The 14,385-nt window shown below is 38.8% G+C and overlaps 1 protein-coding gene across 18 annotated transcripts in view; it reads right to left on the bottom strand.

The window, feature by feature from the left end:
- PCDHA5 (protocadherin alpha 5) overlaps nt 1-14,385 on the bottom strand; it is a 219,670-nt gene that overhangs the window by 116,869 nt on the left and 88,416 nt on the right. For 3 of the 18 annotated variants that reach the window (XM_024246727.3, XM_024246722.3, XM_024246726.3), the window contains exon 1: nt 9,182-11,575. In XM_024246727.3, the coding sequence (XP_024102495.3) occupies nt 9,182-11,575 (2,394 nt within the window). 18 annotated transcript variants of the gene reach the window in all.

The raw sequence follows: 14,385 nt of genomic DNA, 5'->3' as shown, positions 1-14,385 counted from the left end.
TCAGGATGGCTGAGTAGTCTAAGGTACCAGACTCAAGACAAGGAAGGAATTCTAAAAACAGGAAAAGAAAAGTGACAAGTCACATATAAGAAAATTCCCATTAGACTAACAGCAGATCTCTCAGCAGAAACTTTACAGGCTAGGATAGAATGAGATGATATATCCAAAGTGCTGAAATTTTTTAAAACTATCAGCCAAAAATACTATACCCAGCAGAGCTATACTTCAGAAATGAAGGAGAAATAAAGTATTTCCCAAACAAGCAAAAACTGAGGAAGTACATTACAACTAGACAAGTCCTACAAGAAATACTTAAAGGAGTTCTACAACTGCTTTGTTTGTTTTTTTTTTCTTTTTTGTGAAGAACAGGGTCTTGCTATGTTGCCCAGGCTCGTCTTGAACTCCTGGCCTCAAGCGATCTTCCTGCCTCTGCCTCCCTAAGTGCTGGGATTACAGGCATGAGCCACTGTGCCCATAAATGCTGTTGGTGGGAATGTAAATTAGCACTGCCACTAAGGAAAACAGTACGGGAGTCCCTCAAAAAACTACAAATAGAACTACCATATCATCCAGCAATTCCACTATTGGGCATTTATCCAAAGAAAAGGAAACCAGTATGTCAAAGTGATACCTGCACCTCCCATACTTACTGCAGCACTATTCACAGTAGCTACTATGTGGAATCAACCTCAATGTCCATCAACAGATGAGTGGATAAAGAAAATGTGGTGTATATGCACAACGGAATATTATCCAGCCATAAAAAAGAACGAAATCCTGTTATTCATGGCAGTATGGCTGAGCCTGGAGGACATATGTTAAGTGAAATAAGTCAGGCACAGAAAAATAAATACATGTTCTCGCTTATATGGCAGCTACAAAATTTTACTGAGCTCATGGAAGTAGTATTGTGCTTATTACAGGCTGGGAAGGGTGAAGGAAAACGAGGATGGGGAAAGGTTGGTTAATGGATACAAAATTATAGCTACATAGGAGGAATGGGTTGTGGTGTTTTGCAACACTGTAGCACTGTAGGATGAATATGGTTAACTATAATTTCTTATATATTTTCAAAAAGCTAGAAGAGTGTATTTTAAATGATCACCATGCAAAAATGGTAAATGTTTGAGATTATGAATATGCTAATTACCCTGATTTTATTATTATACATTAATGTCACTCTGTATCCTATAAATATGTGCAATTATTATGTACCAACTGGAAATAAAAGGAAAAAAATAGGTGAATGAATACTGAGATATACTTTTGACAGTCTCCAAGGACTAGAGAAACAAAAGTCAAAATCCTGAGTCTACCAGTTATGGTAGAACTTCTTAAACAATCTCTCATGTTTGGCTAGGAAATTGAATAACCATACTTAAAGAATACATGTAAATTTTAGATAACGAGGTTTTATCTAGAATACCTGAAGCTTGAAATAGATTAAGATTACCCATGATTGCTAGTGCCCCAAGATGCCTGGCAAAAGTCAATTAAAATCCATTCTGGAGAAAGAAAATTTTATACGCCCCAAATTATTTCCAGGAAGAAGTGTTTAATACAACTTTCAGCACAAAATCAAAGATAACCAGGTTTATGTGGAGACAAAACACCATAAAGATACAATTTTAAAACACACCACAGGAATAGACCCATGAGGATCCCAGTTACTGGACATATCAGAAATAGACGCTAAAACCATGAGCTTATTGTGTTCAGGATATAAATGCCAAGCTTGAAAGTTTCCAGAGGAAACTAGAAACTATACAAAGTAACAATAAATTTGAAAAAGAGCAAATAAAAGTATCTTAGACCATTTGTGCTGCTATAACAGACTGCCACAGACTGAGTAATTTATGAGAACAGAAATTTATTTCTCACAATTCTGGAGGCTAGGGGAAGTCCAAGATCAAGGCACCAGCATCTGGTGAAGATCTTCTTGCTGCATCGTCACATGACAGAGTCAAAAGCATAAGACAGGGACAGGCTCCTTCCATCAAGTCCTTTTACAATGCCATTAATTTATTCATGAGGGCAGATTCCTCATAATCTAAACATTTCCCGAAATTCCCCACCTCCCAACACTGTTGTATAAGGGATTGAATTTTCAGCACATGAATTTGGGGGTACAAATTCAGACAACAGCAAGAAGAGAGAATTATTAAACTTTAAGGTGGGTGAACTATCCACAATAAAGCCCAAAGAGCAAAAGATGTTAAAATAAAAGGTAGAAATAGATGGGATAGAGTAATAAGGTTAAAATAAGTTTAATTAGAGTACTAAAATAATACTATAGAAATACAATGGAACAGAAGCAACATTGGAGAACATTACAGCTGAGGATATGCTCAAAGTGATGTAAAGGCATTAATTCACGAATTCAAAAATCCTATACAATGGACGTTGGGGACTTGGGGGCAAGAGTGGGGGATGGCGAGGGATAAAAGATTGCAAATATGGTGCAATGTATACTGATCAGGTGATGGATGCACCAAAATCTCACAAATCACCACTAAAGAACTTACTCATGTAATCAAATACCACCTGTTCTGCAATAACTTATGGAAAAATTAAAAATTAAAAAAAATCCTACTGAATCCAGAACAGGATGATTATAAAGACACATCATGGTAAAACTGCAAAATATCAGACACACAGAAAATCTTAAAAGGAGCCAAAGGAAAATAAACAGAATACCTTTAAAGGAATGACAGATTGACAGCTAAATTCTTGACAGCAACAATGGAAACCAGTAGACACTGGAATAATATTTACTATGTGCTGTGGGGGTCACACCTAAGATTATACCCTCAGAAAAAATGCTTTTCAATAATTATGATGAAATAAAGACATTTTCAGAAAAACAAAACCTGAAATCATTCCTCACCAGCATCTTTGGACTAAAGGAAATTCTCAAAGTATTCTAACATGGAAAGACAATTATCCCTGATGAAAGGTCAGAGGGGCAAGAAGTAAGGAAGAGAAACAAAACTGGTAAATATGTAAGTACATTTAAAACAACGTTGATTGTATAAAATAATACTAATATCTTGTGGGGTTTTAAAATATTTTTAAAGCATGACAAAAATAGTGTATAAGTCAAGAGGGATTAAACAGATTTTAAAAATGTAAGGTCCCTGCATTTCCCAGAAGGAGGAAGGGTTTCAATTAACTTTTGATTTTGATATATCAAGGATACATGCTTAATTTTCTAGGGTAAGCACTAGCTATTTGGAAAAGGGCTTCCAAATAATACAGAAGGAAATGGAACAATAAAAAGTACTCAGTCATTTCAAAAGAAGATCAACAAAGGAAGGAAATAGAGATATAAAAATGGTGAGACAAAAATAATGCACAAAAAATTGAAAGATTTGTGCCTAAAGATATCACTAGGTATTGTAAATGTAAACTAAATAAATATTCGAGTTAAAATTTATAGATTATCTAAGAAAGAGTACTTGTTCAGGTTATCCATTGCTATATAGTAAACCATCCCAACTACCTAATATCTTAAAACAACTTACTATTACTTCTCCTGGTTCTGACTCAACTGAGTGGTTCTTGCTTGCAATCAGGTGCAGTAGTGTACTGGTAAATGCTTAACAACTAGGTCTCTAGGAAAAAAGAAAAACAAAAAACTCTGTTTTGTAGCATTTGCCTATTTCTGTGGCAGAAATACTCATACCATGGCCAGTTTCAAGATACCAAAGTGACATCATTGAATCCAGAGTTGGGAATAAATTTGCATTATCAGTTCTCATAAGCCAGTACAAGAGCCAGCTCCAGCATACTACAGTCACCTGAAGCCTTCTACATTTTTCTGGCACCTAAGCTTGGAAAGCTAAGACAACTGGAGACTGGTTAGTAATTTTTCTATCCATTTGGCTTCTCACAAGTCCAGCTTGAGCTTCTTTACAGTATGACAATCTCAAGGTAGTCAGAATGCTTACATGGTGGCAGGCTTCCCCCAAAACAAATATTCTCAGAGACCAAAGCATACTGTAAGACTTCTTATGACCTGACTTCATAAATCCCAGAATGTTACTTCCAATATTAAGACCAGTCAAAGTTCAAGGAAAGAAAAATTAGACTCTGCTACTCAGTGAGACAGTAGCAAAGAACTTGTGGAATATGCCCGTAATACTAAAAGGTTTAAAATAAAAGGCTGGGAAGAGGACATCTCCTGCAAACACAAATAAAAAGAAGACAAATGAATCAGTATAATTAATATAAAAATACTTCAAAGCAAAAACAAAAATCAGAAAGCAGAATTCTGAAGAAAAGTAAATTAGACAGGAAGCAAAAATAATATCAAGAATGGAAAGGGAAATATCACTATAGATTCTGTAGAAAGTATGAGCATATAACTGAAAATTTAGATTAAACAGGAAAATACCTGAAAAAATATTATCTACGTAACTGACTCAAGAGTAAATTAAACTCTGAATAGTCCTTATACTATTAAAATTGAGTCAGTAATCAGAAACATTCCCACCAATCAAAATCCTGATACAGATAACTTCAACAGTGAGTTCTCCAATCAAATAAGAAGTAATTCAAAGATTATACAAACTTTTACAGGAAATAGAAAATTTTCTGGAAGTTTTCAAAGATTATTCTTCTTTGTTAACTATTCACTTTATGCTAGATTCTCATTTATAACTTGAATACTTAACAAAGAAGAAATTAGGAAGTAAAACAAGGACATATCAGTATCACCTGGAATAAAGATGCAAAAATTTTTTTGAAAATTTAACAAAATAAGTAGTATATAAAAAGGATTATAAATTATAATCAAATTATGTTTATCCAAGGAAGTAGAGGTTGGTTTGCCACAAGAAAATCATAAATCGTAAATTCAACACATTAACATTGCCAAAGAAAAAATTTATACCTCCCTCAAAAGATGCAGATAAAATATTTGATAACATTCAACCTCAATTCTAATGTTTTAATTTTTATGTTGAGACATGGTCTCACTCTGTCACCAGGCTGCAGTGCAGTGATGAGATCACAGATCACAGATCGCTGATCAAACTCCCCAGATCAGGCTATCCTTTTAAAATTAAAAAAAAAAAAAGTGGATAGAATAATTCCTAGAGCTCACAAAGGGCTGGAAATACTTCACATTCCTACCAGTCAGAGAAGAGAGACCTCTTAATGCACAGGGCATTAGGTGGTGTCCTCAGAAAAGTATTGCTGTAATAGAAGGCCAAATTAGTGCTACACTAAAAGCTGCTCTGAATGTGTACTAACAAATCTTAAAATGAAGCCTTGAAAGGAATAAATTGGTACTGAGCAACTTAGCTTCATGTCAGAACTGAGTCCAAGACTCTTTAAAGCAGAGTTTCTCAACAGCGGAACTACTGACATTTTTAGCTAATTCTTTATTGTTGGGCAGCTGTCCTGTGCACCGTAGGATGTTTGGCAGCAATTGGATGGTGTTTAGCAGCATCTCAGAGCTCCATTATTAGATGCCAGTAGCAATTCCCTAGTTGTAACAACCAAAAATGTATCCAGGCATTGCCAAATTATCTCCTGGGTGGGGGGTAGAGGGGGCAAAACTGTTTCTTACCAAGAATCACTGCTTTAAATGAACACACACACACACACACACATATGCACACACACACAAAATCCAGCATCTGACAATGTAAAATTCACAATGTCTAGCATCTTATTAGAGATTACCAGTCAAACGAAACAGCAAGAAAATATATCCATATAAGAAGACAGATCAAAAGAAGCAAACTAAGGACAAAAATGTTGAAATTAGCAGACAAGAAAGTTAAAACATCTATTATACATGTACTAATATGCTCAAACATATAGATAAAAAGAAAACTATTCTGTGGAGACATGTAAAATGAATTTTAAAAGAGACAAAAAGAATCTTATACAGATAAGAAATAAATATGGTCTCTGAAATGAAGAATACACTGTTTAGGATTACCAGATATGATGCTACAAAAGGAAAAATTAGTGAACTTGGAAAATATGTCAATAAAAGATACTCAAAATGAGGCACAGAGAAAGAAAAAAATGGACAAAAATAAAGAACGCTTCAATGACCTGTGGGACAGCATCAAATAATCTAACATATGTGTTACTGGAGTCTCAGAAAGGATGGAAGGAAAGAAAAAACTATTAGAAGAAGTATGGTTGAATTTTTCCTGAATTTGATGAAAATGATAAATCCACAGATCCAAGAATATCAACAAACCCCAACAGACTAACATAAAGAAAACCATACTAAGCACATCACAATCAATCTGCAAAAGTCAGGATAAAAAGAAAATTTTTAACACTAACCATGAGGGGTGAGGAGAGGAAGACTCATATATAAAAAAGCAAACATCTTATTAGAAACTATGCAAGCCAGAAGACAACTAAATTATATCTTTTAAAAAACTGTCAACTATGCCCAGTGAAAATACTTTTTCAAAAATAAAAATGAGATAAAAGGCCGGGCACGGTGGCTCACACTTGTAATCCCAGCACTTTGGGAGGCCGAGCCGGGTGGATCACGAGGTCAGGAGTTCGAGACCATCCTGGCTACCACGATGAAACCCCATCTCTACTAAAAATACAAAAAATTAGCAGGGCGTGGTGGCAGGCGCCTGTAGTCTCAGCTACTCGGGAGGCTGAGGCAGGAGAATGGCGTGAACCCGGGAGGTGGAGCTTGCAGTGAGCCAAGATCACGCCACTGCACTCCAGCCTGGGCAACAGAGTGAGACTCCGTCTCAAAAAAAAAAAAAAGAGATAAAGATATTTCTCAGACAAAAGCTGAGTGAATTTGTTGCCAGAACATATGCACTATAAAAAATATGAAAGAAATTTTTCAGGCAGTAGGAAAGTGATACTAACTGGAAATTTGGATTTACAAAATAATAAACTTCGTTGCTAAATGTCTAATGTGTAGAACATGCCTGGCACATAGAGAACACTCAATAAGTATTTATTAAATACATTTAATTGATGAATGTTCAATATAGGAGTTGGGAAGAACTTTCTTTTTCTTTTCAAGATGAAGTCTTGCTCTGTCACCCAGAGCTGGAGTGCAATAGCACGATCTCATCTCACTGCAACCTCCACCTCCCGGGTTCAAGCAATTCTCTTGCTTCAGCCTCCCAAGTAGCTGGGATTACAGGCGCGTGCCACCGTGACTGGCTAATTTTTGTATTTTTAGTAGAGACAGGGTTTCACCATGTTGGCCAGGCTGGTCTCGAACTCCTGACCTCCTGATCCGCCCGCCTCGGCCTCCCAAAGTGCTGGGATTACAGGCGTGAGCCACCATGCCCAGCTGGGAAGACCTTTCTAACTAAATATGCAGACATTAAAATCCATAAAAGGAAAAAGATATATTTTAATTCATACATTTTAAACACATTTATATATGACAAAATTAGTACAAACAAATGAATAGAAATAATATAGGAGGAAAATATATTTGTGGTGCAGATAATAGATAAACACACCATGGCACGTACACCTATGTAACAAACCTGCACGTTCTGCACATGTATCCCAGAACTTAAAGTATAATAAAAAAAAATAAATATAAAAATAATTTTTAAAAATGTATCTATAAATAGAGATACTTTTATTTATTTCTGAAGTAAAAGTAACAAAATTAGAGAAATGGAGAACAGATTACTGCTTGCCAGCATTAAGGAGGGAAGCAGATGTGGCTATAAAAAGGTGATATCAAGAATCTGGTTGTTACGGAACTATGTTACTTCTTTACTGTATCAATGTCAATATCCAGGTTGTGGTATGGCCCTATGTTTTTGTAAGATGTTACTATTGGGGAAAACTTAGTGAAGAATACACAGCATCTCCTTTTACTATTTCTTTCAACCACATGTGAATCTATAATTATCTCAAAATAAAAATTTTAATTAAAAATGTCAAAAAATAGATAAACAGTTAATATCTATAAGGTACAGAGAACTTTTCCAAACTGAAACTAAAAATTTTTTTTCAATAGAAAAGTAGGCAAATAACTTAATGGATAAATCAAAGAAGATCAAATAGAAATCAACAAAATACATATGACAATATGCTCAAATTCACTAATGCTATACAGGAATTTAAAATTGAAGTAACAATGAAATATCATTTCGCAGAGATCACATTGGCAGAAAGTAAAACCACTATTGCTTCTTGAGATAGAAGGAGTGCTCATAACTGGTTGGTTCCAAAATACTTGGAAGGCAATCCAGTGACATATTTTAAAATTAAAATTATTAATATTTTTGATGCATCAATTCCACATCTGATAATCAATTTCGTAGAAATAACACCAATATTTTAGGAAATATATGAAATGATAGCACAGCATGGTTCATGAAGATAACAGAACACTTGACACAAAGTGATTGCCCATCATTAGGTAAATAATATATAATTGCACACTTACACTGTGGAATACTACACAGCTATTAAAACCATTAGATTTGCAGGGACCGCCAAAAGGTACTTTCAGTCACCAATACCTTTTGGAAATCCCTTCAAACTTTGGAAAAGAAATAATAACAAAAAGCCTACCAGGTCTCTCTATATATATGTATATATACACGTATGAGTAATTATCTGAATGCAAATAAAAAATTGAAAGCTGAATCACAAGGTATTTTTCATGGGATATATGAGAGGGGAACACTGATGTGCCTAGAGGACAAAAAAGTAGAGACAATCAAAACAGGTTTAAAAAAAAAAGAAAGAAAAGTGCACTTAAAAAAAGCATTTATGTGAAAAGTTATGGGTCTCTTTAAAATAATATCTGTGTGGGTATATGTATAAATTAAATTAAAATTTTTTAAATTTAAGATTATGATTAGCCTCATTAAAACAAACATTTTCTAAATGTTTAAGTTCTCACAACGTGAGGAATTTTTTGTAAATGCTCAATTGCACGATAAATACTTAGAACTATTAAGAATACAACAGAAACAAAATATTCTTGTTTTGCACATTTCATTATGGTTTCTGAGTTAAGATTTCACTCTGAAGGATAATCCAACACAATGTCCACAGCAGAGTTGTTAAATTCGATAACAACTAGCAAAATTAAAATTAAAGTAAAGAATAATTTGAAATTGGCAGGAAAGATGTCTTAAACAACTGCAAGGAAGGCTAAAGTGTTTACTAAGACAATTTTTTTAAAATATAAGCTTACCTCTTTCAAGCATTCTGAGTCCTCCTCCCTCTGGCCTGTTCCCTCTACAGAACCCAGACAAGGAGGAAGGCTGGGACTGAAGGCCATGAGGTCCGTCTTATGCGGGCCCTCCCCAGAGCACACCCTCTGCCGCCTCTGCTGCGAGTACGACCAACTCCCTACCGCGCTGGAGCACACTAGAGTGGGCTTGCCCGGCGCGCACGCGCCCTCGGTGGGCGGCGCCGAGCACCGCCGCGCAGTATACAGCAGCAGCGTGAGCACCAACAGGCTGGACACCGCGCAGATGGCAATGATCAAGTAAACATTGACATCCACCAGCGCTGCTTCTGGACCCACAGCGCCTGCCGACGCCCTAGACGACGCCTGTGGCGCTTGGCCGCTCTCCACCAGCGACAACAGCACCGTTGCCGTGGCCGTCAGCGCGGGCTCACCGTGGTCCTTCACCAGCACCAGAAGGCGGTGGCGCGGCGCGTCCACCTCGTCCAGAGTGCGCGTCGTGCTGATCTCGCCAGTGTACAGCCCCACGCGGAACGGGATGATCGCGCCGACCGCCGCCAGCTGCAATTCATACGAAAGCCACGCATTGTAGCCCGAATCGGCGTCCACCGCGCGCACCTTCGCCACCACGTGGCCTGCACCCACCGACCGCGGCACCAGCTCGCTCACTGTGCCTCCCGCGCTGCCAGCCCCGGGCGTCAGCAGCGCCGGCGCGTTGTCGTTCTCGTCCAGCACGAACACCTGCAGCGTCACGTTGCTGCCCAGAGGCGGCACGCCAGCGTCGCGCGCGCTCACCTGGAACTGTAGCAGCTCCAGCTCCTCGTGGTCCAACGGCTGCAGCGCGTACACCTTGCCGCTCTCCGCGTGCACCGACACGTAGCTCGACAGCGAGCGATCGCCCACCCGCCGCTCCACCAGCGAGTAGGACACCAGCGCGTTCTCCTGTGCGTCCGCGTCCTGCGCAGACACCGTGAAGATGTGGCAGCCCGGCGGATTGTTTTCCTTCACGAACACCGTGTACTCGGGCTGCGCGAACGCCGGCGCGTTGTCGTTCACGTCGGCCACCCCCACGGACACGCTGGCCGTGGCCCACAGCGAAGGCGAGCCCCCGTCCCTCGCGGTCACCACCAGTTCATAGGCTGATACGCTCTCGCGGTCCAGGGCGCTGTCCAGCACTAATGAGTAGTAATTCTTGTAGGTGGACACCAGCTTGAAGGGGATGTGCGGCGTCAGGGTGCAGGTGACCTGTCCATTTGAGCCAGAGTCACGATCGGACACACTGATTAGGGCAATGATGGCGCTAGGCTGAGTGTCTTCTCTGATGGGGAGTGACAAAGAAGTGATGGTAACTTCTGGGGCGTTATCATTTACATCTAGTACTTCCACCAAAAGGGTACAATGACCCGCCATTGGAATATTTCCTTTGTCAACTGCCTCCACGGATATTTCATACAATTTCTTTTCTTCGAAATCTAGTTTGCCTTTTGTCCTAATTTCTCCATTGTTCGGATTTATGGTAAATGCATATACCACTGCAGGCGATACAGGCCTTCTAAATGAGTAAACTATATCTCCATTTGTACCATCATCAGGATCTGTGGCATTTAGCTTGATCACTAATGTTCCATTGAATGCGTTCTCTAACACCGCCACTTTATAAACGGATTGGTAAAATTCCGGGGCGTTGTCATTCACGTCCAGAATCGTGATGAGCAGCTGAACTGTGCCAGTCAGCTCGGGTTTACCTCCATCACTGGCTGTCAGTAATAAACTATGTTCCTGAATTTCCTCTCTGTCCAGTGTTTTCCTCAGTACAAGTGATAATGAAGACATTTGCTCAACACTATTTTGTGCGTCCAAAGTGAAATAATCGTTGGGATCCAGTCGGTAGGTCAATGCCGAGTTCACTCCAATATCTGCATCGGATGCGCCATCTAGTGGAAATCGAGTTTCCGGAGGTCTAGATTCTGCAATGATTATTCGTTTCTTGCTTTCAGGGAATATGGGCGGGTTGTCGTTAATGTCCCTCACCTTCACCTCCACGTGGAAAACCTGCAGCGGCCTGTCCACGATCACCTCCAGGTGCATGCTGCACTCCGCGCTCCGCCCACACAGCTCCTCGCGGTCGATCCGAGAATTCACAAACAAAATGCCATTCTGCAGATTTACCTCCAGAAGGTTCCCGTGTGTTTTGGACGCCACCCGGAACAGGCGCGGCACCAGCTCCGCCAGCTCCAGCCCCAGGTCCTGAGCGATGCGGCCCACGAAGGTGCCGTGTTTTGCTTCCTCGGGGACGGAGTAGTGGAGCTGGCCACTACACGTCCCCCAGGCTGCGAGGATCAGAAGCCAGAGCAGTAGTTGCCGCGGTCCTGGGCCTCCTTGCCAGGAAGACAGCATGGTACACTTCAAAAACCTCAGAGCTATCTGCAATATATACAACGCCTTACCCCAAACTGCCTCTCAAGGCCCAATTTTTATGGCTTCCTAGTGCGGAAGGATTCGCAAGAGGTATTCCGCTTTCTGCTATATTTTCTGCAGGAAGAAAGAAACGGCGGCTCTTTCTTCGCGGAAACGTTCTCAGTGAAGAGCGACACCATGCGCATGAACGTGTAAGTGTAAGTATGACTCAGTCTTCATATTTTCCATTGATGTAGTATTTTTCCCCCCTTGCATTTCCTGACATTTTCACTGCAAATATGTAATTGAAGATTAAATGTTTACCTTCCCAGAAACAGCAAATAACTGCATTCTGCTCAACATTTTATATTAGCTGACAGTTGGTTGATGAGTTTCATTTTGCCACAAGTTTATTTTTCTATGTGTAAGAATTCCACGCAGAACTTTAAGACAAAGAATATTCGACACTCGTTTTGGGACAATTGATCTACAGTAGTTCTGCATAGTCATGTAGGTTTTTGTGGTACTGTCCTCTTCCTGTAATATTTTTCAAGACCTCCTCACACAACAGCCATTGACTCCAAAAGGAAACATAACAATCACATAAGAATAAAATCGGTGAAGGTGATAAATATTGGTAACTGATATATCAGATTTTGAATAAATACATCATATTTATAAATTTCCCTCAATGTGACTTGAGATGTAGATAAGATATTTATATTCAAAAGAAAGTGTTCAGTCAATATGTGTGGGATTTTGTATGTGAGTGTGCATATGTGCATAAACACAATAATTTAGACACAACAATGCTCTAAGGTTTTGGATTCTGTTTTTATAAAATATGCCTGGAACTAATATCCTATTTATTTAATAGAATTTAACTTACCGCCGCCGGCTGCAATTCATATGAAAGCCATGCATTGTAGCCCGAATCGGCGTCCTGGTTAAATAGAATTTAACCAGTAGGTTAAACTTTCCATTTTCTCTCTCCATCTTACTTCATCATCACTGAGTAAAACCTTGCCGTCATTTAAATTGACTTTAATTTTCCAAGAAACAATAGCTAGACAAAGATGTTAACATATCTTTAGCAAGGAAAAGAGGAAGAGGATCTTACTTTTATCTCTTGTTATAACTATCTCTACCAAGCCACAAAATCCCAGGCCAAACGGTGTAATGAAAAATATATCATAGCTCCAATAATTATCTGGCCTGTTCTGTGCACAACTCTATAGGAAATGACTTTTGGGTTTATTTCCATAGCTCTGCTTTCCTCTGAAAACTTAGGCAGAGTATTTGGTATTCTCTTACCCTCATCATCCTCTCCTGCTCCATTACTTTTACTAACATAGTATTTCTCTTCTAATTCTTTCTATCTGGCCCTACATTTCTTTATTTACCTCTTCACATAATTAGACTACATAGTCAACCATTTAAAATATGCCCTTCCAGACACTCTAGAGTCATTCACCTATTTATATTACTCCTCTAACATTCTTTTTAGCCTCCAACATGCAGTTACCCTGACAATCCATTTTCTCTATTCTTCCTATTAAGCTGCTCAATATTGTCACTTAACCATGACTATTCTCTTCAAATTTACTCTCACCTTTACCTCAATTGGGCTCTCAAGTGAATTTATGATTAACTCCTCCCTCTTGCTTACAGAGATTCTTCCATATTCTCTTCCCTCTCTTCTCAAATTCTCAACCTCATTTCCATCAGTTCACTTTCAGATGATTCACACGTTGAGAGATGTGACCAAACAGAAATTCAATTGCTCTCTTCTTGTGTCATTTTTCCTTATATTATCTGTTTTCATTTTCTACTAGTTGTAAGGAAAAGCTGTTCCCACTTTTAAGGTCAACCATATGCTCTTAAAAATTATTTTCTATTCTCTCATAGTTTTCATCTAAATTCACCTGCTGCCTGTCTTATTTTTGGTATCTTATTTTTTACTTGTTTCTTTTACTCACACTATGAAGATAGTCAGATGTCTTTAACTAAAATATGTATACATACACACATGCACATACACTAATTTAAACATTCTACTTCTGGTGGAAAAACTATTCTGTTTATCTTTTTCCCTTCACGTTTAACTTCTAACATATACTTGATATATTGCACTTTGAGCTTTATTTCAGCTTCCTGTTGTCTATCCTCCTATGATTTTAAGCCTACTATAATAGGTTGAATTGTGGTCCCCAAAAAGTTATGCCCACATCTTAATCCCTGGAACTTGTGGATTTTACTTTATATGGTGAATGATATGATTAAGTTAAGGATCTTGAAAGGAGTTTATCCTGGATTATCCAGATGGGCCCTAAATACAATCACATGTACCTTTGTAAAACCAACACAGAGAGAGAGACATGGAGAGGAGGAGGCAATGTGACCATGAAAGCTGAGAAGGCTGAGATGGGAGTGGTGCAGCCACAAGCCAAGGAACACCAACAGCCAACAGAAATTGGAAGAAACAAAAGCCAGATTCTTCCCTGGAGCCTCCAAAGAGAGTATAGCCCTGACAACACCTTGATTTTGGACTTCTGGTCTCCAATACTGAGACATAATAAACTTTTGTTGTTTTACAGCACCCAGTTTGTGTTCGTTTGTTATAGCAGCCACAGGAAGTGACACACTTACCCACCTAAGTACCTGGACACATTGTTTTTCACTTTTCAATGTCTATCTTGGCAATTTTATTCTTTCATGGATTATTTTTTTCTCTAAAGGAGTTGTTCCCAAAATCTATATCAATAATCTCTTCTGAGATCCAGACCCATATTTCCAATCACAACGGTATT

Source organism: Pongo abelii, chromosome 4 (assembly GCF_028885655.2).
Source record: "Pongo abelii isolate AG06213 chromosome 4, NHGRI_mPonAbe1-v2.0_pri, whole genome shotgun sequence".
NCBI classification, from domain to species: domain Eukaryota; kingdom Metazoa; phylum Chordata; class Mammalia; order Primates; family Hominidae; genus Pongo; species Pongo abelii.
Note: the sequence above shows the minus strand (reverse complement) of the source record. Positions and strands in the feature narration are given on the sequence as shown.